The sequence below is a fragment of the Beta vulgaris genome, chromosome 3 (genome assembly GCF_026745355.1).
Source record: "Beta vulgaris subsp. vulgaris cultivar EL10 chromosome 3, EL10.2, whole genome shotgun sequence".
NCBI lineage: Eukaryota > Viridiplantae > Streptophyta > Magnoliopsida > Caryophyllales > Amaranthaceae > Beta > Beta vulgaris.
The window spans coordinates 33144829-33168765 of NC_079204.1; the positions used below are offsets into that span (position 1 = coordinate 33144829).

General features: G+C 35.6%; 1 protein-coding gene across 4 annotated transcripts; it reads right to left on the bottom strand.

Annotated features, from left to right (window-relative positions):
- Positions 1 to 472: 472 nt before the first annotated feature.
- Positions 473 to 22482, bottom strand: LOC104906681 (uncharacterized). 4 transcript variants are annotated; one of them, XM_010695466.4, is made up of 18 exons: positions 22011 to 22479; positions 16462 to 16698; positions 14777 to 14840; positions 14566 to 14695; positions 14323 to 14467; positions 11458 to 11703; positions 11294 to 11378; positions 9432 to 9534; positions 9027 to 9152; positions 8768 to 8881; positions 2598 to 2716; positions 2413 to 2500; positions 2220 to 2312; positions 2043 to 2132; positions 1768 to 1887; positions 1593 to 1684; positions 944 to 1001; positions 473 to 867 (listed from the first exon to the last, which is right to left on the bottom strand). In XM_010695466.4, the coding sequence occupies exons 1-18, from the start codon at positions 22198 to 22200 to the stop codon at positions 790 to 792; spliced, it is 2178 nt and encodes a 725-aa protein (XP_010693768.1). In that variant the 5' UTR covers positions 22201 to 22479; the 3' UTR covers positions 473 to 789. The 4 variants fall into 4 exon arrangements, with proteins under 4 accessions (XP_010693768.1, XP_048497320.1, XP_048497321.1 ...); XM_048641363.2 differs by lacking the exon at positions 944 to 1001 and having other exon boundaries at positions 22011 to 22480; XM_048641364.2 differs by lacking the exon at positions 16462 to 16698.
- Between the last annotated feature and the right edge of the window lie 1455 nt (positions 22483 to 23937).

The following is a 23937-nucleotide window of genomic DNA, read 5'->3' on the forward strand; positions in this document are numbered from 1 at the left end:
TGAAATTTATTGCCCTGATTGCAATTTATTAAACTTATTAGACCTGAAACTTAATTTTTTAAGTTGAAGAAAACGCACACTGTAAGGGAAGGAGAGAGAAGAAAGGTAGAAAGTTTACCCAAGTCCAAAACCCAAGCTCCAGCTTATCATTTCTTTTAATTATGCGAAAAGTTTACCTGACATCTCACTGTTAGATTTCAATCCAAACTCCCAGTGTCAACACATGGTTAGTCTTGACAAGGTCACTATAGGATTACTCCTTGTCATGAACACTTTATATTTTAAATAATTGATCTATACTTATAAAATAATTAATGTAAATGTTTAAAAGATGGAGATACCGTAAAAAAAATGTCGATGTAAAAAGAACTAACTATTTTCTGACTTCTACTTACAGAATTATGTTCTAATAAATCACCTGTATCTTCAAAAGCAACAAAAAAAGGAGAAATAAAATGTACAAATATAAAGATGTAAAACAACAACCATGTTCAAAATTTTGAGGTATACGTTCCTCCAGAACCATGCTTGCTGATCATGATCCGCGCTGTGCATGAGATATGATTATTAGATTGAGAAAATAGTTGAACTTTCTAGGGAGAAAGATCTATGATTCTATGAGCATTTACACATTCTATAACAAACGTCACTCACATACACGGTACGATAGAAAAGGCCCTCTACATTACTTCAATATATGGACAGGAAAGAATGACAAATTATCTGATATTTAATCTACTATATATACATATCTCACTTTGAAGTATACAAGACCCTAGTCCACATTTGCTACGGATCAAGCTCAACTTCGTGTCCACTCAACTCTCCAAGTTGATGAGTATGTCTTCCTTCTCCAATATAAGCACTCTGATGCAAGAACATCGCTCCACACATTATTGAATGAAACTCTGAAATCATTCTAAGAAGCACAGTGAAAGCTTACCTCTCTAGGAAGATCAACTGAAAACAATTTTATTTTGTTTGGACTGAATGCAAATCCACTGTACAACACATGGTCGACGGAACGTTAATATCATAATGCATAGTGAGTGCATGCTCGCAATAAATAACAATTTAGTGCCTGAATCATCATCTCGCAGATTAGCAAATTTTCACAATCGACAGGCCTAAGATCATAAAGGCAACAAACTCCCGTGTTATGCAGATAAATCCTAGATTAATTGCTATTATAGATCTCCAAGCACCATAGACTAATATATTTTACATTTCATTTTCCAATGTCTAATAAAGCATCCTTTTAGACAATCTCTTCTTAGTCTGATTTGTTTTAGAAAGAAGTCCTCAACACGTGATACTACCACTCAGCAATGATAACCTCGCCAATGTAAGAGCTGCAAAATTTAGGTATTGGAATCAACGGAAATCAAGTCCCATTCCAGTCAATTCAGGCACAGATATTTATCCAAAATTCAAACAAAAAGAAAAAATAATAAAAGGTCAGCTTCTAGATAATAATCCTTTGCTTTTTACTCTCAAAAGACAAAACTGTTTTTCCTCTCCTTCCCTCTTCTTTCCTAATTCTCCCCAAGGCACCAGTTGAAATAACGTCAGAAGGAAGAAATTGGGAGTACCAGTTAGCTACAGCAAGCTGCCACACATAAGGAATAAAGAACTCTTCAGGTTGACTTTCTTGTTCATATGTAAAACGCAATTGAGTGAACATCTGGTGAAAGAGAATAGGGGTTCAGAGATCATACAAAGACTAAGATACAAGTAAAAAAAATACAAAAAGGTTAGTGACTGGACCTTCATTCCTTCCCCTCTCCAGGATTTGCAGTTGTTGATTATAACCTGGAGCACCTTCTCCACAGACCACTCACCATCTACCTCTTGAGCATCCATTCTACTGTTGAAAAAATCTAAAACCTAATGTTCCAAAAGATAGCATATTTTATCGCCTAGGAAAAAGCATTATAAGAATTCACCTGAACAGATTTCTGGTGCATAAATACAGAAGAACATGGTTTGTGACAGAAGTATACATAGAAGAATCTCATGATTCATGAACATCAAGAACTTACAGTAAAAATGTTTTCAAGCAGTTCATTAAATCTTGGATGATTCCTGAAGGGCTGAAATAACTCCTGTCTGTGCATCACCGCATAGACAACCTGAACAAGTACGTATAAATTGCGAAAATCAGGCAAAAAAATCATAAGCATCGCTCCTTATGGGTTTAAGAAAGCAGGAGATGATACCTCTGGATTCCGCGGCAGAGCATATGTCAATATTGCGTTTATCAATTCCAGAACAATCCGCAAAAAGTCAGTATAGATATGCAACTCCATAGACTGTGACAAACAATATCCTTTTAGCAACTATATATGATAGAGGTGACTGTCACAAGCCATAATGCAGCAGTTACAAAACTGGGTCAATACAACAAATTACCACATCTTCCAGAATGTTGTCTCCTTCCATTGAATTCACTTTATCTATTTGCATCTTGTCATTTTGTAGCTCTGCTAATTTGGTGTACCTGGTTGCAATTTTATGTCAGCAAGGAAACACATTTAATCACTGTAGCCAATTTGCTGACAATCATAGCAAGAGATGGAAGAAGCAAGATCATATACTTGCGAGAGAGCATATGAAAGAGGCTGATTAATCTTTGTGATGCATATGCATCCAAACGGTGAACATGAGGAGCCATATTTGCCAATGTTGCCAAACAGTTTGTGTGGAGATAAACATCCTGCAAGGCAAAGCTTCCAAAGATATTAGAATAAGAAACCATTCAAAGTATCTGCAAACGTGGCACTTCAATATTTTATTCCATTCTTTTCAGAATTAAATATTTTTAATATGGAATATGGAAAACCACAAGAGAGTACATCGAGCGCATAAGCTATCTCCCTCTTAGAAGCATGCAATCAGACAACACATAAGCAAAGACATGACAAAAGCACTGGAGCCAAACTTAAGAAGCTAACACAAGACCGATGTGTAGCATTTCCACTCGAGAAGAATTCCTAGAAAAGCTATAATCTTTAAACACCAATTAAAGGAATTCAATCACCAGTTCACCACCACGAACACACACTACCAAACATGTTCTCCCTTCCACTGCCGGCCAATCAAACTCACCTGCGTATGACCAATCGAAAAAGCAAAAAGCAGGAAAGAGTCTCCATATACCCCCCCCCCCTCGGCCCAAAAAATAAGTATGCCATATCCCACTCTCTCTCAAGGAAGATGAGAGGACCATATTCTGCACCATTATACGACATAACGCAAGTATTAGTAACAACACTCTAGCTGGGTGCTGCACCTACAACATTGTTTATCCTTCCAAAATTGTTGTCCACCAAGAGCCTTTGACCTTCAAAGAAACCTTCGTCTTCGGGTAAGAAACATGACTGGTTGCCGGATTTGGCACAAAAATGTTAACCACAAATGACCTTCACAGGAACCTTTATCTACGATAAAGAAAAATAGAAAATTTGTGGTACTTGAAGCTTTTTGCAGCTTTTGGTAAAAGCATCTTCAAAAAATATAAATAAGATTGTCCGCCGACTAATCAGCAAGCTAGACCCTATATTCAGGATTCCAGACTAGTAAAAAGAAGGATAAAATCCAGGAGCCAAGATAACACTATATTCCCCATTATGCATATTTCTTCTAGAACAGAGGTTTCAAAATAAGCAGAACTTCCCAAACCAACCCGTCATAAATGATCATGCTGCAAGATAGACATGAGATAAAGTCAGTGGAAAAAAGAAAAAGAAAGATTTTCCCCTGCTCACAGATGTTCAAACAACCCCAAACCTAGCTCCATTACTTGCCTGAAACTTGATCAAAGGAAGAACACATCGGTACCCTTTTGACAAAGTTCAACAGAAAGAGAATATCTCAATGCCTCAGGTAAGACCAGACTTTCTCTTAATCACCCTGTGCCAAATAGATTAAGATTCGGAAGGATACCTCCACAACCTTTCCACCAATCATACGATGTTCTCAGCACCATCTTTTCCAATCCTAAACCCACAATCCTTGACCAAAGGAAATCCTTCATAAGCTTAGCCCTTGTTCTTTCACCTCGAGCAAACTGTTTTAGGGCTAATTCATTCAATTTATGGGTTCTAAATTTGGTTCATAGCTATATAATAGTTTAAAAAATGTCACATTAGGGCTAACAGTTTCATGCAAGTTCATTCCAAGGCTAACAAGTTTATACAAGTTCCGTTTAGACATGTCAAAAAGAACATTCGTTAATACGCGAGGCAGTTGGAAAAGCATATAGGTGCCAAGTACCAAGGTGCAAGAGAAAAGAATAAGGCATGTGATTTGCTTGTGCAAGATGCACTTGGTTCTTTTACAGAAGAACTCCTTTTTTCATAAAAAAAAAAACGACTAAGTTAAACATTTGTCAAGAGAAGGATAATCTTAGATCTAAGTTTTATACCGAGGACCTACATGAGATATCAAGGCATTACTAGACTAGTATCGAGAAAAAACGATTTGACCACGAGCTGGTATTCGCAGGCAGGGCTCATGTTTGTCGGTGATTTCTGCTTGTTGCATAAAGATCAAGACAAAGGAGAGAAAAAGGAGGAAGGGGGAAGAGTGAGACGAATGGAGTAGTTACTTTGTCAGTTGGCCTTTGCCAAGCAAAGCTAAAACTCATCAAGCATAACTTGGCACTTCTATATTTATTACAACTCCATTACTTCACTCCTATCCAAAAACTACAAGGTCATATGTCATAAGCCAACTCCCACATTAGACTATTTTGAGATCTAGACATTTCATGCGTCATGTGTTATATACATTCTTCTTGTACCAAATCGTACGCGATTCACTACATAGAATGTTCCACATATTCGTAGTGCACCCTGTATTGAATAGAATCCCGTAACATGTAACATTAATTTCACTTTTCCCCTTCCTAACTCCTACGCCCATGCTTGGAGGTGAAAACTTCAAAGGTAGAAGTAGTGTGTTTGAAAGAGGAAGCACTAATGGGAAATATTACCCTCAATCGGGGGTCATTTATTACCCTAGGTAGGAATGGAAGAATATCTCCATCATTTGGAGGTAACCTATCACCTTTCTCCCTCCTCTTCAGTTCTTCTTGCCATTTCACTAAATACTAACACAACCAACCTTCCATCCATTCACAACCTCTTTTCAAATCCTGGTATCTTCTTAAATGATTTGAACATTCCTAGCATACCATTGAGGTAAAATTTCATCTGTCGTTAATTGAGAAAGATGGGGTCTTCTTAAATTTCACATTCCTAACACAACGAAATTTTAGGACAATAAACTAGACTCACTGTAGTCCATTTAAGGCTCAAGCAACACTAAAAAATTCGCTTTCAATTAGAAGAACGAACCAGAAGAAAATGTACCTTAAAACTGTTGTAATTTGGGTATAATTTTGCTCAACGAAACGTACCATTCTCCAACCTTGCTCTTGTACCGATTGATATGATTCTTGATATGGATGAATCAAGAATATGAGGACTTATATAAAAGAATGGATCTTTAAACTTTTAGGAATAGAGAAAACTATGAAAGAACAGATGTTTCAATGCTAAGTGAACACTCCTGAACTCTTAAACATGAATCTCAAGAACTCTTAGACCACTCTTAGAACTAAGCCTCTTGAACATTAAACAAAATTGGGAAATTTGTCAGAAACCACCTTTTATAATCACTTTTTTGTGAGAAACCACCTTTTAAAAAAATTTGGTTAATTAGCCACCTTTTTTGTTCTTTTTTTTGTTGGAAGCCACCACTTGCCGGAATCCGGCGTTGACCTTGATTTTCCGGCGTTGACCATCAGATTTTCGTCATTTTCCCCCCTTTATCTTTCTCCCCCTCCCCCTCGCATCCCGGCAACCCCCTCCCCCTCGCATCCCCGGCAACCCTCCTCCTCCCTCGCAACCCGCCGGGAAACACCCCCCAAGACCATCCCACCCTCCAGCCCTAAGCCCATCACCTCCCTCGCATCCCCCGACATCTTAGGTGGAAGAAATGGCGAAAAATCTGGAAAAAAATGGCGAAAATCTGATGGTCAAAGCCGGAAAATCAACGTCAACGCCGGATTCCGGCAAGTGGTGGCTTCCAACAAAAAAAAAAGAACAAAAAAGGTCGCTAATTAACCAAATTTTTTTAAAAGATGGTTTCTCACAAAAAAGTGATTATAAAAGGTGGTTTTTGACAAATTTTCCAACAAAATTTGACTAATGGAAGAAACATGTAATTATGCAAGTATGTAAGTGTTCAAACTCAGAAGAAAATTAACGAAATTCAATATGACCCCTTAATTAGGCGTTTATCAAAAATTATAGAAGCAAAGGAAAACTTGCCCTCCAAGCACCTTAAAATAATCATATTTCGGGAATATGGAAATAAGGGAAATTTCCCTAATATCATGCCTAAACACACACTATAGCAGATTTCGAGAAAGAATGAGAATTTTCCTACAATCTTCTATAAATCCATGGCCAAGGCAACCCCATTCCAACTCAAAACAACTAGGCAAAAACTTGGACTTCAACGAATCGGAAAAAAAGACAAGAATTTCGGTCCTTTTACAATTAACACAATGACTAAAAATCACTAACAACCATGTAAAGCCCTAACTTTAAGAGCTAAGTAAAAACCATGGGCTTTTATAACTAAAAAGATATTAAAAATATTCTAAACAAGACTAACCCTCCATCCATAAGACATAAGATAGAAATCCTTGCTAGATGACAACAAGTTAAGGCACATAACATCTAACACCAAAGTAATTGGCTCTTCTTCGACTAGTAGCTTAGGATCCGCATTAGAGGTGTTCGGTGGGAAATGGAATTTGTGAAGTATATCACATGCTTGAGGATCATATTACATTACAATGATAATGAGTATCACATGCTTGAGGATGAGATCACATTACGATTGTGAGCGATTTGCTTTGCAAATTACAGATGCTTTTATCACTGTTCCCAAACTGCACCAAAGGGGTCGTTAGTTCACTAAGAATCAACAAGGTACCTCTAAGACTAACCTCTAAGCAAAGATCACTCCTACTAGATGAATTCAACGTTAACAACTAACCTCCCATATTTGAAACCCATATTTGAAACGTCTTGTATGATATGATGACATGATATTTAGAATCGTATGATCTTTAAAACAAAGAGCCTCCAACAAAACTATAGGACCAACTTACTCTAAGGTCCTAGCAAATAAGATAATAGGTGTCAAAACTTAAGTATCACATGATATTCCACGATTTCATTCCTCATACAGGAGGTTTAAGATCTTATGCTAGTTTTTACAACAAAATAGTTTTCACTCTTCCCATTTTTCCATATATATTTATCACTAAAAAGTGGGAAGTTGGGCTTGTTGCCACTGAGGGGAAATGAAGCAATAGAAGGGATAAAGACAAGCTCGAGTGTCTTGGAAAGATAAAAAATAATGTGACCCACACAATCATCAAAAGTAATCATAAAGCAATGGCTAGTGAACGGTCTTAACATTTTGTAAATATTATTAAATACTTCCTCCGTTTCTTTTTACTTGTAACATATTCCTTTTTGGGAAACATCACAATACCTGCAACTAAACCCAAAATGGAAACTATATAATAACAAAATGCGCCATCTACCCCTGCTTAGTTAACTAGTTCAAAAATTAATCACCCAAATCCAAACCCCCCATCCTTACTTATCACTCTCTCTCCTTGGTTCTTGCCCCCTCAAACCCCTGCCATGGCTGTCAACTCCTAACCCTAACTATAACCACCACCATCACCACCAGTCCACCACTAACAACCTCCACCACCACCCTAGTTTTTTGAAAGCATTTGCGCTCATTTTTCCTGCGTTTCCTTTTCCGACAGCTTCCATCTCCATTTGCTCAGTTTTCAGGTGGAAGGAGTATATCATGAAAATTGCTCAAGCATCTCCACTTGCAGTTTCCTTCATCTTCTTCCACGATCTTCTTCCCTCTCCTTTTTTTTGAATTTGATATATTGAAATATGTAACAAACCAAAAAATGTAATTGGTGCTGATGAGCCAAACCTCAGTTGCCTTGTTCATTCTCTTCAAATTCTTTCCAGATCTAAGCAACCATTCTCTCGTGATGCTGCTTGTCGAAACTGCCATTGCTGTTCTTATGATTATTATAGGGTGGTGTGATTTTTTTCTTCATATGATTTGTCTTAGATCTACAGTTGGGCTAGGCTAGCGACTGCGGTGGTGGTGGTGCGATTAGCTAGGCTGCGATGTGTGGCCAAAATTTTGGTGGTGGTGGTGCGATTGGCTAGGCTGCGACGTGTGGCCAAATTTTGGTTTTGGTGGTGGTGGTGCCTGGGGCTACGGGATGGGCGTAGTGGTTGCGTGGTCAGGTTGGCAGTGGCGGCAATTACGTGGCAGGAAGGAGGAAAGGTGGGGGTGGATTGGGTAATTAGCTTTCTTAATTTCTTGAGGCTGAATTAGTTCATAAGATGGGCTAGATGTCCTTTTCAACACTCTCTCTCTCTTGTTTCTTAAAAGCTGTGTGAGCCACTTGGCTGCAACTAAAAAGAAACGGAGGAAGTATATCTCAACATGTCACTAGATATGGAACCCCAAAACTCATACACAGATTAGCCTTCGTTAAGATTATATACATTAGTGAAGCTTCTGAACATTTTATAGAAGAAACAGTGCCTTACTTCCATTAACAAATATGCTCTTAACACCAAAAAAAAAAATATATATATATATATATGCTCTGAAATTGAATGCTTTGGATATGTACCTGCAACCTACACAGATTGTACTTCAAAGTCCTTATAAGAATTATGACCATCAATGATCCAAGAGATGTATGATTAAGGCGTCGTTCCTTGTACCAAGGTACGCTTGGAAGTATCTGCTCCAATCAATACAGAGGAGGGGAGTAAGAGAGGCAAAAAAGAAAATTAGAACTCATAAAAAAGAAAAACATTAGTCTTGAATATAATATCAAAAGGAACAAACTTAAGAACAACGCCCAAGGCCAAGACAGGGAATCTCACCAGCTTGTGAATACTAGCATTGAAAGTAGAATCCTGACTGAGAATAAGAAGAATAATCAACAGCATGTAGATCTGATTTGATGTCCTCCTTGGAGCATTGTACAATATTTCCAAGATAGGCATTAACTGGTGATTAAAACAACCAAATATTAGGATTTATGAAAGACCTCACAGTGCATATGCGCTTTTATCTGCCACTGACATAGAAGTTGTCAGCAATTAACTACATATAAGAGCTTGCCCATAAGTTACAGATGTGACTTGTATCACATGATCCATCAAGAACTTTAGAGAAAATCCGATGCTAAGACTCTTGCACACAATGAAGTTTTGGGAGAGAATAGCAAAGAAGAGATTATGAGGTTCTACAAATAATCAGAACAACGTTTCAGATGCATATCATACCAAAGTATCGAGATCAGTACGCACTAGCACATATTCCAAAAAATCCGCATTCCCATGCACTAAAGAATAGAGCAACAAGACAGCAGCTTCATCAGCTAAGCACCTGAAATGGGAAGAACAGAAGTTTAACTAATCTCAGCATGAGGACAGCTGGAAACTTTCAGACTTTCATAATAATATAGAAATAAGACAAATGAAGAACAGGAAAGAGTTCTCCAAGAATTTGAAAATTCCTAAGGAGAGAGACAGGAGAAAGTCTTATAAACTATTGACAGGAAAACAAAATAACCATTCATATTTTCAAGTACAATTGTACTACAGGTAGGTAGATCGCTGCATTCCACTTTTAAATCAAGCACAGTAAACCCCTCCCCCTTAATATCAGCAAAGAAGGTCCTCATTACCTTTCTGCGATGTCAAAATAAAAAGTTACTCTTCTTTTGTTAAATTAATAAGAATATCCTTTCTACCTGTATATACATTTTTTATCAATGAAATTATATTTGCTTTCTAATGAATAAAAGCGTACTATATACGTCAACATGCCCCTTCTCCTATTGGTTTGGAATAACAGAAACTCTACATTTGCGCAAATGTGTGTATGAAGGGAGAATGTAATAGTCAAATGGATAATTTCACAATATGCATGCCAAAAGTGAAATGTTTTAAATAATAAACATACAATACAATATAGAAAAAGAAAACATAATAAAATCTCCATCTCCCTTGACAAACTTAGGCTTCAAATTTCAAGAGCAAATAGGCAACGTATATTGGGGAGTCATCTGAAAACGTAATCTTTTACTCGTCTAGATATATCAAGAAAACAAAGGACACAGAACACCAGAACTATTCCATTCTCATTCATGCATAAGAAAGTATATTCAACATAATCTGCAATTTTAAAGGCCAAGCAACGCTAAATTAAGATAAACAAAGTACTCTCTAACTTTTTTGATAATATTGGTGTGAAAGGAAGAAATCACAGTTGAAACATCCATATCATCTGAGTATCTGACCATAACTTCTCCCAGTTCATACTATTTCACTTTAAACATCAACCATTATAAAAAAACAATATGTTACACTAGAAAGTAAGTAAAAGAAATAAGAACTGCAGAATAACACTACTTCAAACCCATGATAACTGCTGAAGGATCAATGGGATGCGAGAATAATTTGGAGAGCAAGTGCGTGGAAGACCAGTTACAAATAAAAATTAATTAGCTTGAGGAACTACGGGTGGGATATTTATTTTCTCTAATTGACAAGTAGCAGGTTGACTCAAAGCAATCTGGTCCCAGGGAGACGAAATAGCCGCCCATTTCAGTGTGTGAGCATGATGCTCCATTTCTTGCTACACAGAAAACTTTTCATCATAGAAAATGGTGCATCTGCTTCTACATATAACAAAAACAATAGCATTGCTGAAATTACCACCATTTAAGACTATCCTGTAAAAGCGTACAACCCAATCACAAACAAGACAATATCATTAACCAAATGTATCAAAAGAGACTCTTACCAAATACAATGCAATGAGGGTTCAGTATCCATAACCTAATCTATTGACAAAAAAATACAAAGCTTAAAAATGTCCTAAGGATCTGAGGTATAATTTTGTCCAATTACAGCATGAACCAATAGTTAGAAAACAGCACATGTTAGAAGAAAAAAAGGGAATTCTTAACCAAAGATCTTTTTATAAGGTACACAGCACAAGAGGAAAGTCAGTTGATTTCTTAATGACCGGAGAAAAGGTTTGGACCTGGGGAAAGAAGATTAATTACAAAAAGATAGATCTCGTTTGAGATGTGTGATCAATAATGTTGTGGATTATTAAATAAAGATAAGCCACTCACATTCCTAGAGTATCATAGAGCGAGGCAAAGGGTATCCTCACAAGCGGGCCACAATGAGCATTCCCCTCAACATCGACCCGATCAACTGCAAAACAAATGACTAATCAGCCAAAAACCACAAAAACATGCCCCTTAGAAGGATGACTATACACTGCAGCACTTACATTCAACATCCCTTGCATTTTCTAAAGCCTTGCAAAATGGATTTTCACAAAAAGAGTTCTCTGTAAGCAAAGCATCTGAAGTAGTGTCGCCATCATTTCTACCACTGATGAGCTCATCCATAACAGCACGTTTACGAAAATGTACAAGAATGAGAAGTATATAAATACTGCTCCGTGCGAGCAGACTTCTTGAACCTTCACTGTTTGAACCAACAATGAAGTTCAGTGGCAACAACACCAGATTAGCTGCAAGAATGCAAAAATGTTAGCAAATCTAAACAGAAAATAAAGAGAAACCAGCAAGAAGATGGGAACAAAAAGAAAAATATTCAGCACAACATTGATCCTTTTGAACATAAAATGAAGTCCAGAGAAGGTTTAGTTTACTGGAAATCTAATCTAGAGAAACATTCCTTTGTTCTATCAAGAAATTGATGAGTGCAACAGAAGCAATATGATGATGCTTAGGCTCATATACGAGTGTATAGAAGCAATATGATGATGATTAGGCTCAGATATGAGTGTCGGACTTGGATATGGATCCAAGAGTCAAGACATGGAAAATTCTAGACTTAAGGCCGTGAAGGGTACGAGGACACATTTAAGAAGTACCCAAAGTTTAATATTGGACTAGGAGACATAATTAAGGTTCTTTAGGTGAATAAAAATGGAAAATGATATACATAGCCCTTAGGGCTATGTATAAGGTAATAATTACCAGCCATTACAGTATCCCTTTTCAAAATGAAAAATTTAGATAATAATTACCAGCCATTATAATAATTACCAGCCATTAAGCATCTTGCTTTAATTCCAGTGATCCTATAACTGAGATCTTCACCACAACTATATACTTAACATATTAACAATCCTGCTTTTTCAAGGCAAACTTGGCTACAACAGCAGCACATATTGGTCAGATACGCCTAGCAGCGCAACCTTTAGGTGGTGTGATGCTCAGCACATCTTATAAGGGGTGGGTGCGAGCCATGCTATAAATGAGTTCTGATGCTAGAGATTCCATCGAAGATGAAGAATCTTATTTTTTTAATTATTTTTTATCCTTTTTAAATCTATTATACATTTTGTTATTCTCTTCCCTTTTCTTCCTCATGTGACCTTTTCTCTCTCACTTTTGTTTCTCCCTTGCTTTTTTTATTCCTTTGAATCACTCTCACTTCACTCTTCATATTCTCAATCAAACATTACTATATCAGTGATCCTTCACCAAATTACTAAGTGAGACATGAAAGGAAGTATACGAAGAAAGAGGTTGAAGATTTGGGTGATGAAGAGCACAAAATTGAAGTCAAGAGAAGTAATTGTAAGTTTTCTGTTTGATTAATGGCTAGTTAAACATGGTCACAACATATTATAGATGCTAGTTTATTTCTTCTTCGAACTTCTTTGAAGTCAGGAGCTCATGATTGCAAGTTTTAGAGTTTCAATTTTCAATGGGGAAAAATTTGGTTTCAATGAACAAGGAGGAAGATGGAGATATAAAGTGACACTTATAAAGATGAGAAGATCATGTGAGGAGTTTAAAAAAATATGGGAGAAGAATTCAAAAAAATTGTAAAATAGTTTCAAAAAGTATAAAAGAATAATAAAAAAGAAGATTTCTCAACTCCGACAGAATCGTAAGCATTGAAATGGCATGGACCGCACACCACCGAAAATTTGTGCCCTGGGTGCAGCTGACTAATAAGTGTTGTTGTTCTGACAAATTAAATTGGCTTACATCTAAACTAAAATTAAACAATTACTGTGTCAACTTTACAAATATTATCGAGTCAAAAAGGGCTTCACGCATAGAAACCACAATACAATCGGCAGAAGAAATACAACCACATTAATGTCATAGTGAAGTAGTAGTGCACATACCATTGAATGGCTCACCAGTCACCACTATCCTAGTTTCAGATTAATTTTACGTAACAGTGTCACTGACACAACCATAAGAGACAGTTTTACAACTGGAAAAAAAATTATCTTTGTCTTGATTTGTATTTATGAACTGCCATAAGATGACATCAGCTTGCAACAGATGTTTTACAATGAAAAAGGATAGATGGTGAACAGTTCGCCAACTGACCGTTTAGTAAATGTCAATTTTGCACCCTTCATTAAATTCATTGAAAATACAATTTTAGAAAAAAAAACTATTTCCCAACCATTGTCAAAGAATATGTTCATCCAAAACTTATGTTTGTACATCCAGAAAGTAACTTTGTACAAATAAAAACTATGTTTACACATCCAAAATTTAATTTTTTGCAAAGTTCGAAAATGCGGTTTTGGTCACGGTCGAGATAAAGATCATGGTGATTTATTTTGTAATTTGGTTGTGTTAACTTTTGATGTACAAAATATATAATAGATTATCGATATGCAAACATAGTAATTGGATGTAAAAACTTGCTTTTTGGATGTGCAAAAGAAAATATGGAGTGTGCAAATACAATATAAATTTTTGATGTGCAGAATACAAAATAAATTTTGGACGTGAGACACGGTTTTTCGATGTAGAAAGATAGTTTTTGGATGTACACATTCTTTGACCGAAAACAAAAATAGAAAGAATCTGTTCACCAGCGAACTGTGCGCCAAATACCTGGACTCTTTTACAATATGCTACTGATACTCAAGCAGCTTTTTTTTAAACAAAAATTGAGTGAGACATGGCATGTGAAAAAATGTTGTGCAGCTTAGCTTAATCAAAGTTGTCTCCAGCTAAGAGAAAAGAAAGCGTCATCATCAATGCGTATCAACATATTCCATAGTTCACTGCTTCGCAGAGGTTTCCATATAGAGGAACTGCATTTCACAGAATTGAAAAAAACAACATGATAAAGGCATCTTTACCAGCTGCAGAGCCAACTTTTTGTAAGGCACCAGGTTGACTCCCCTCTGGTAAGGCAGAGTATGATGCACCATTGAAGGCACTCCGTGGTTGGGATATATAATTTAGCAGCAGCTTATAAACTACCAGCGCAACAAGAGAAGCTTCCTAAAATTTGGACCATAAGTACGCAATCAAATTAGTAAGACAGCTGCGTACTTGGTTGATCACAACGATAATTGAAAAGCAACATATTTTCCCATCACCTGAGACATAACAGCTTCTAGAAATGGATGGAAATCTTTCTTTCCTGGTGATGGCCCAGACAAAAGCTGAGTTGACATGGTGACGATCAAGAAGTTAAGCAGTTCACAATGGAGCAGGTATGTAAGAGGACTTGCATCAGAGAGAAGCAGTATCAGGAGAATGTTAAATATTTCTTTATAAATAAGAACATTTCAATATATACTTTCATACCTAGCCTCAACTGTGCAAATAAAGCTGAGTACACTATGGATGACAATATTTTCAACACTCTGATCTGCATTTCAGAAGTTAAGAGTTTATAAAAGCCAGAATTATTAATTTAATAACATAGATGCCAGTAAAAGAATGGCAGCCACATGTATTGCAAGGTGTGAAGAACTAAAACAATAAAAGGATAACTTTGTTTACTATGGGCCCCATGATGTTCAAGTGGCCCACAGATGGTCTCTAGAGTAAGCAAGCTACCAACTCGAGCACAATAATGTAGGTCAGCAAAAACAAGGGGAAAACTGAAAACCCCTTTTTCCAGCCTACTGAATTGGTAATTGACTCTATATTATCAAAACAGCAAAGGTTAAATAAGAAGAAATCCTAACAAAGTTACAAGAAGGTTATCAGGCTCCTCGAGCTGAAAATTTGAATAACAAGAAGTTTTTTAGTAACAGTGTTGACATTGATATAGAAACTGTAAGCTTCACAAAACTCAGAGATTGCAGCAACTTCATTACAGGATTACTGAAAAGGTATGGTATTTACTGAGCTCATCTGATGTGGTATACTAAAAGCAACCATGAGACACGAAGTAGTTCCTCCGGAATCCAATGAACAACAACGATTACTTAGGCTCAACTTGGGAACAGATCACAAGGTGGTCGTCTCAAACCATTTCAAATGAAGATGCCTCTTTCTATTAATCTCTTTTTCACGTTTTTATACATGAAATAAAGGAAAGCATTAATCTTGAAATTAAGGGTTCTTAATATACGTTTGCATAAATTATATCAAGTTACATAATACTGTAATAGACAGCACGCGAGAAAGAGGTTATTTTATCGCTTCGTTCTATGATGAGGCTTCTGGGAAAGGCAACTGAAAAATCTGTTCTCAGCCACTCTATAACAGAAATATATAATGGTCGAGATTTAGTTCCATGATACCAATGTCATTTAAGTAAATTTCAGTGTTAATATGCAGAAGTGATTAATGTGCCTTATTTTTTCTAATGCAGCGAGCATATCACAGGCTATTCAGTGTAAAAAAAAAATGGGTTAGCTGCAGCGAAAGCCAGTTGTCTAATAACAATACATGAACAGATAGATTCAATCATCTGTAAGATTATTTGTAAGTGTCACTCTTCATGCTCACCTTGCATAAATGGACTAGGCATGAAGCAATATGCCAAACTATGCAAACCATTTGATGACTTATTGGAAGTGAATCTAGAGAAATTCCAAATACCTTTGTGATTTGATCATACAACATGTTAAGGTATAAAAGTTGGTTCAACTTTATACCATATTAGGCCCTCAGCGAAAAAGAAAAAACTAACAAATTTCCATGTCACATGACTAACATCAACAGAAACTTTAATACAAAATATGCCTACACGAAGCAATATCAAACAGCAATATATCTGTTAAGCATCATGCCAGGTAGAACTACACTTTGCCAATTAAACTTCGTTATTATTTGTTACTTTCTTTTTTAAGGGGGAGGAACAAAATGATACTTGCCACACCAGGGAAAGCTGCACAATTTTTGGGGGGGAAAGCTGCACATAATTTTCAGTAAATAAGAAATACAGAATTCAATTCACAACAACACAAACATACCATAAATGGTGTCACAGCCAATCGACGTTATGAATTCCTAATCCCTACGCACTAAATTATTACCTTTTCGAAATCCACTTGGTACCTCATTATCATCCAGAACAAGGTATAATTCCTCAAAGGTTCCGGTCTTGCTATTTTCAATTGTATGTGCTAAACATACAGAAGATAAATATGCAGCATTCAAAGCCTTGGTAAAGGTAATGGATGGAGCACCAGAGCCCAAAATACAATCTTGCAAGCAATATGCTAAGTGAATCAAGAGCTTTTCAAGATGCCTTGTGCAATAGTTGTTCTGCGCTGCATGAGGAAGGGGTCAAACTCAAACAGAAAGATCAAGCCAGTATAACTAACTGCTTCTTTTGAAAGAAAAAAGAGGGAAACAAAGTACCACATTTAAACTGAACAACAGTTTTTTTTTAAACAAAATGCAAAGACAGATTTGCGAAACAACAATTTAATTTTTATATGCTTTTGCACGCATTGCGTGCATATAGAGCTATTTAGTTACTGAAATCAACTTCCACATCTACCTGAGTCAAGAAACATAACAGTTATTGTCACTTGAATCCAACCTTTTTCAAACTGAAAAGTCCAGCTTTCATTTATTTACTCCTTGAAGATGTTTAAAGAGGACTACAGTACTCCCTCATTCCACTACGATCATCATATCAAATCTTTTGTGGTCTCCAAGACGAATTTTTGAACTATAAGTTTCAAAGATATAAAGTGTATTTATTTCATTGGAAATATAGTTCAGAATTCATCCAGCTTATATTTAGCAAAAGAAGATAGCTAATATTTGCTACTTCAACCTAAAAAGGTAACTGTGACAACCACCAACAAATGTGGGTCTTAGTTTTGAAAAGCGGCGTCACGCACACAGAAAGCAACCCAGGCACAGAGATTCCATGAGGGGAAGATAGGCACACACCTAACAAGAAGCCTAGACACCACACGCACCTCTTGTCAGCCATGAAAGAGGGGGAGATCTGAATTGAAAATAATACAAAAGCCCAAAACTTTAAAAATTAAGTCTTCCCACGCTATAAGAATCTCAAGTAGGAATCACTTCAACTTGGAACCTAAATAAATAAATCCCAGATTTGACTAAATCCTTTAATAGCGAACCATGTCTTGAGTGGATATTGGAGAACGCCCGATATATGACAGAGATTGAGGACAAGTCAACGTAGATGGTGAGCAAACAAGGATATACGCAAATCTTTTTGTTGGTCAACATGATTGCAACCACGTTCAACTTGTGCTATTCTATGAATGTTCACATGAATATAAAGGATATTGGGAAATCAGGAGAGAAAAGTACGCAAGTAGAGGTGTTTACTTCTTCGACTAGCTCTTCAAATTTTATACAGAACGATGATGATCCCTTTATTGTGGTGGAGACAATCAGAAAGTTGGGCAAGTACTATCAAAATTAATGGTAGGTAGGCAGTAGGCTCACAGCAGCTAGAATGTTGACCCATGGCCTGGGACATTCACACACTTTTGCTCCACAATGGTGACTTTCTATTGGCGCGATTATGTTGCCCCTGTTATGCATAGGGCTGAATTGTGACCCAAAATAAGCTCTCGAAGTGTGTCTCCTAGTAGTAGTAATATTTTACTCCCTCCATTTCAAGATATATTAACACTTGGTTGAGGCAAACTTATTAAGGAATAAGAGAGACATAGAAAGAAAATGGAGCCTTTGCTTTTTGAATAAGAACAAATACCGAGAGGAATCATGACACAAGAAGCATGTTACTTCTATTTTGAAGCTTTAAAAGATACTTCCTCCATTCTTTAGTAATTGCAACATTTTAGTTTTCAAGCTTGCCAATGAGCAACTTTAACCATTATTATCTTTAATTACCTTTTAGCAAAAATTATAAAGAGTTGATATATTAAATATATATTTTGAGAAGTACGGAGTATCTAGCAAGAACCCACATGACTATATTTCTCCTTACATAAAAATCATGATTGATGATGATAAGGTTGTGTGAATAGTGTAAAAAATCTAATTCCAATAAAATGATAACCCTGCTTCCGCAAAATTCAGCAAGAGAGGGGCAGCAGATTCCTCTCCAAATAGACATAATGTGTAATGCATTGAAGATCAGGGTCATTATCTAACACTTATCTCTCACGCAAATTCCTCTTTATCCCATTTTCACATAACATTAGAGCCTTGTGCATTTTATATGTATTATTTCTAATTTGCATTTTAAATTTTTAATAATTAATAACTACATGTGCTTCTATTTAATGTACACAATTTGACCATTAATATCTTCAATTATTTAATATGTAGAAATTATAAATAAAAAATTGATATTTTGAAAATATATGTTGAGACAAATCAAATAATATCCAACTAATTATGAGTTTATTAATGATAAATCACAAATGATGGTCAGAGTGAAATACTCCCTACGTCCCAAGCCGAACACTTGTTAAGAGACATAGTTTAAGGTGATAAGTTGCAGCGTGATTATTAAATACATAAGAGTTAGTGAGATTTCTTTTGTTGAAGGAGAGAAAAAGTGAGCGTTTCTTTAATTGATAGAGATAGAGTGTGGGGCCAAAGGGATGTAAGAAAACTAATATAATAATAGTGGGACCATGTCAAAAATGAAATTGTTCAAACTAATTCTGGACAAGCAAAAAAAGAAAGTGTTTTTGGTTTGGATTTTTGCTTAATCAAATCTAAAATTAATTCAGTTTGTGAATTTTGAGTCTAAATCCAATCTGAATTTCCACTTCCAATTTAAATTTCCACCAAGTCCAAACCCGATCTAATTCGTATTAGAGCTTCCTAGTATGGATCCAATGCGAAAGTCAAAATATTTGTAATCTTTCCTGAGCCACATAATGGCTAAAGACCATATTCTAATTTAAAAATAACTCTTATCAACCCAAACATTGGTGCACAAGTCTTAATAGAAGTTGTACTTCACATTCTTAAAATATCAAACTTTTAAAAAATCTTAAAGTTAACATTACCATAACACAAGTCTTAAAAACAATTAAAGACCCAAAAATTCACTTAGACCTATTAAGAACGCAAAAACTAACAACGCTAGCAATAACAGTTAACTTGATTACACTAAAGTGGATTATATATTTAGATATAAGTTTTTTATACAATATTTAACATAGAATAAAGTTTTATATGAAATTTTTGTTTATTCGGTTTATTCAGATCGAAACACCTTTAATCATAAATCCAAATTTTAGAAAAAAAACAAAACAAAACAAAAAGAGTCCAAATACAATCCAATTCGGAAAAAAAAAAAATCAATTACTAATTCCGTTTGGATTGGATTAAACTTTGGATTTTATCCAAATAACTTATACTCTATGTCTAATAGAGAAAAGCTGGTGGAGTTCAGAAAAACAGTAAGAGAAAGAATGGTGACATGGGATCACCATTATGGGAAATATATAAGGGGTTAGGAAAAGTGTTGAAGCAAGTTAATTGAAAGTAAGATGGAGAAAGAGGAAGCATGAGTGGGGAATTTAGAGACCCATACCTTGGATCACCACAATGGAGCCTCAATTCTGACAATCAGATTAATCATTGCTCTTTATATGAGTATCCTGATGATAGTATTATCTTAAAGAAACTTGGCTCTCCCATTTTCCAGACACCAATCTGGACTTGCAAGACACTATTCTCTAATGATGATGAATGTGCCCCTACTTATGGGTCAGATCTGGAAGTGAGCTTGAAAGATAACAAGTTTAAGACATTGGAGATGTAGTGATTACTGACATACAATCAGCGTGCCTGACCCAAAAAATTATTTTGATTGGTTATCTAATAGCCTCTCAAAAATGTCATCGCTTTTGATGTAGCTATTAACTTTCCTTTTATATAACCACTAACTATAATTTCTTCTAAATAGAAAAAAAAAACCACAAGGTCTTAGTTATCCAGATTTAGGTCTGTACAACATTTGACATGGTCGGGAAACCTTTGAGCCTATTAGAGTGAAATTCACAAGGAAGCTCCTATATGTTTATGGCCACATCATTCATCCACGTGATGGCATGAACATAAATTCTGCAAAAAGCAGTTTGTACAGAAAAGTCACCCAAAGACAGAAAAAAAAAAAAGCAAAAGACTAATTAGAAAAAAAAATCCCAGAAGGTTTTAGTTATCCAGATTTTGGTCTGTACAATATTTGATATGGTTTGCAAACCTTTGAGCCAATTAAAAATGAAATTCACAAGGAAGCTCCTCTATATTTTGACCACATCATCTCCATGTGACCATAACTTCTGTGCAAAACAATGTGTTTGTACAGAAAAGTCGCCTAAAGACAGAAAACAAAGCAAGTGCGATAACTTGTCCTTGTTACCTCAATCGTCTGTTTTAAACAATTGGAAAAGTTGAATTGAATTCTCATCAATTTATTTGTGCTACACGCATCATGCTTACTCCTGCATAACGGCGAACTTAATTACAAAATTTGTGAATCTTTACTTTATGAGAGAAATAGTTTCTTCCTTAATCTTTATGCACGGCAGCATGCATGGTTATTTGGAGGTCAAACTTCAGGATACTGGTGGTGATCCTAGAGGATACCTTTGATTTACATTGGATGTTTGGTCAAGAGTTAAAGAGCTTTATAAATTTCCACTTATGAGAGAGCTTATTTCTTCTTTTAAAGCTTTACGCATGGTTATCGGTTTTTCAGGACCTTTACACCACTAGCAATTGTTCTAGCAGAGCTTAACCTTAGATTGGTGGCATTTTCCTTAAAAAATAGATGGTGAGCTACCCATATGCACTTTCATCAATAATCATAGATTTGCCAAAGATGGCTTCCTTCCAATCTGCCAAATCGCATATAGCCACACAGTTTCTAACATCTTCGCAACTGCTTCAAACTCCCCTTCCATTCTCCAATTCATGGCTTCTACTCTAGTATTCTAGTGTTGGCTAACTCTAGTTCATTAAAAGCAATTGAAGCTCACAGGATATATACACTAATATCGTTCCTTATACAAACTTACTCGTTCAGAATCAAAAAAATAAAAAATCCAAAATGTCTGTATTAAATCGTGAAAATATATCTCAACCCTCAGTCCATCGCCATAAAATCACACTTCCCTATAGCACCTACCCTCAAAAGGATGGGTGTTGTACCACAATCAGCACACTAAAAGAAGTTCCATATACAAACTTATTACTTCAGAATATAAAAAAAATCCAAAAAGTCTGCATTAAATCGTCAAAATTGAGCCCAGTCCTCAGCCCATCGCCATAAATTACACTTCCTGCAGCTTTTACCCTCAAAATAAGTTGAATAGAACGCCAAAAGAATTCGATACCGCTAAATCAGTACTCCCTCAATCAAAACCGTCTCTAAAACCCTGCTACAAACAACAGGGGTAAAATGAAAAACCCCATGTTAACCCAGAATATTATTCCAACAAAAAAAAATACAAAATCAAATGCAAATCAAAATCAATACACAAGCAAATAATCCGAACATGAAACGAAACAAGTGTTGATAAATTAAATCTACAAATATTGCATAAAAAGGAGAAGAATCTGACAAGTGATTAGTCAAAAAAATAAAATGGAAATGACATACCCAAAGACTCGCACGCTTGACGAACACGATCGGGAGGCCAATGGAAATGGAGAGGTAAGTCAAGTAAGTTATGCCAAAATTCAGAGGTGATAGGAAATGATTTATCGCCGACAAAAGTAGCGATGGCGTATTCAGCCGTGTCGCCGTGCGATAGAGTTGTTTTGCGCGGGGTGGACGGCACAGAACCCATTGATTTGATCACAGCTGAAATGAAAGTGAACTCTGTGGGAATTTCCACAAGAGATAAATTACATTTGGTAGTAGTCTAGTAGAGGAAGAGAGAGGAGTGAAGGTATGAGTTATGAGTTGTGAGGTTGGCAAGATCACACACAAAGGACTAAGGAAGAGAGAGAGAGGGAAGGGGTGAAGAATGTCTCCAAAAAAAAAATATTGGAGGAAGAGTGAGTTGGGACTTGGGAGAGAGAGCTTAGAATTCAAGAGTTGAAGCGTTGAAGACAATCCAAATTCGAAAGTCGCCGGATCAAGATGTCTACAAAAGTACAAATAGAGGTTTGATAAATCTCTAACTAGTACATTTATCTGTGTAACAAATATTATTGTGTAGATGACTAGTAATTATTTGTGTTTCGTGTAATAAATAAATGGAAGATAATACAAGTAATATTTGTATATACACAAATAATATTTGTTATATATAAATAATATTTATTAGAAAAATCATGTTAGATGTATATATTAATTAGATGTTTATCATGCCTTGTCTATTATATGTGTTGTTGAGAGTAAATAGAAATATTTCGTTATAGATATTGAATGTATTTAATTCTCAATCCATTTGAATCTTTGTTGTTGCATATGTTGTATTTTTTTTCATCCACTAATTAACTACATGTATCAATTTTAAGTCAACTATTATATTATTTTACCCAATTATATAGTGATTTATTTGTTATTATTTAAAAATTTCTACTTCCTCCCATCTACTCACTACAAGTTGTTTTAGATTATCATCTTAGTGGAAATAGAAGGGCCTACTTATGCTACACAAATTATTAAAATAGGTGGTCTAATTTTAACATAACATTAGACTAACTTAAACCTACATTCTCCTAACAAGCTCATTTCATCCCACTCTAACCAACACTATGCATCTCACACCAATCTAGTCGTCCCTTCTCTTATCTTTTGTTTTCTTTTCAGTCTCGAAATACAGCAGACAATTACAAAAATTAAACCTGCAATCTTACCGAATGAATTAACCTAGACACTAACTCGAAATACAGCAGACAATTACAAAAATTAACCCTGCAAATCTTACCGAATGAATTAACCTAGACACTAAATGAATTAAGAATGTGATTACTGAATGAATTAAACTGGTTACTAAATAGACTAAACTAGTCACTATATTTAGAAAGCTCGTGTGTTCTCTCCTTAATATTGGGATTGGGTCGTGCCTAACTTTAGGTTAAAAAAAGTAGGCGGTATTTTACAAAACCAACTACTTATATTATCCACCCCATTTTGTTTCTCCCTCCATCAAAATAAACTGTGATATTCCTCCGCTCCACCACCACCACCACTACCTCCCTCCACTAGTAGATTACTGATTGTACTCGCAATACAAATTTATCGCTGAAAACCCCTATTTATTCCACTCTCATACATCTTTATTTTTTAGTTTTTCCTTTAATCGCTCCATTTGTAATACTCCATATTTTTGGAGTTAATTCTTTATAATTAAGAAAATATAAATAATATAATTAAAAGATATTTTAGTATTATTTACAGAATAAGAATAATAATAGGATAATAATATTATGGTTCGGTTTAGTTAATTTCGGAATTTTCAAAGATTAAACCGAGTTTAGCTAGACCTAAATATGCCACACTATAAATAGGAGAAATTAAGAAAAAAAAAGATCAGAAACCCTAATCTTCTCTCTCAGCCGTCACTCCTAATTTC

Coding starts and splice junctions, on each gene's coding strand:
- LOC104906681 (XM_010695466.4), bottom strand. CDS start 22,200: ATGGGTTCTGTGCCGTCCACCCCGCGCAAAACAACTCTATCGCACGGC. Junction 2,717..8,767: donor ACAATCTGTGTAGGTTGCAG/GTACATATCCAA, acceptor TTTGCCTTGCAG/GATGTTTATCTCCACACAAA. Junction 1,002..1,592: donor CAGCTTGCTGTAGCTAACTG/GTACTCCCAATT, acceptor TGTGTTGTACAG/TGGATTTGCATTCAGTCCAA.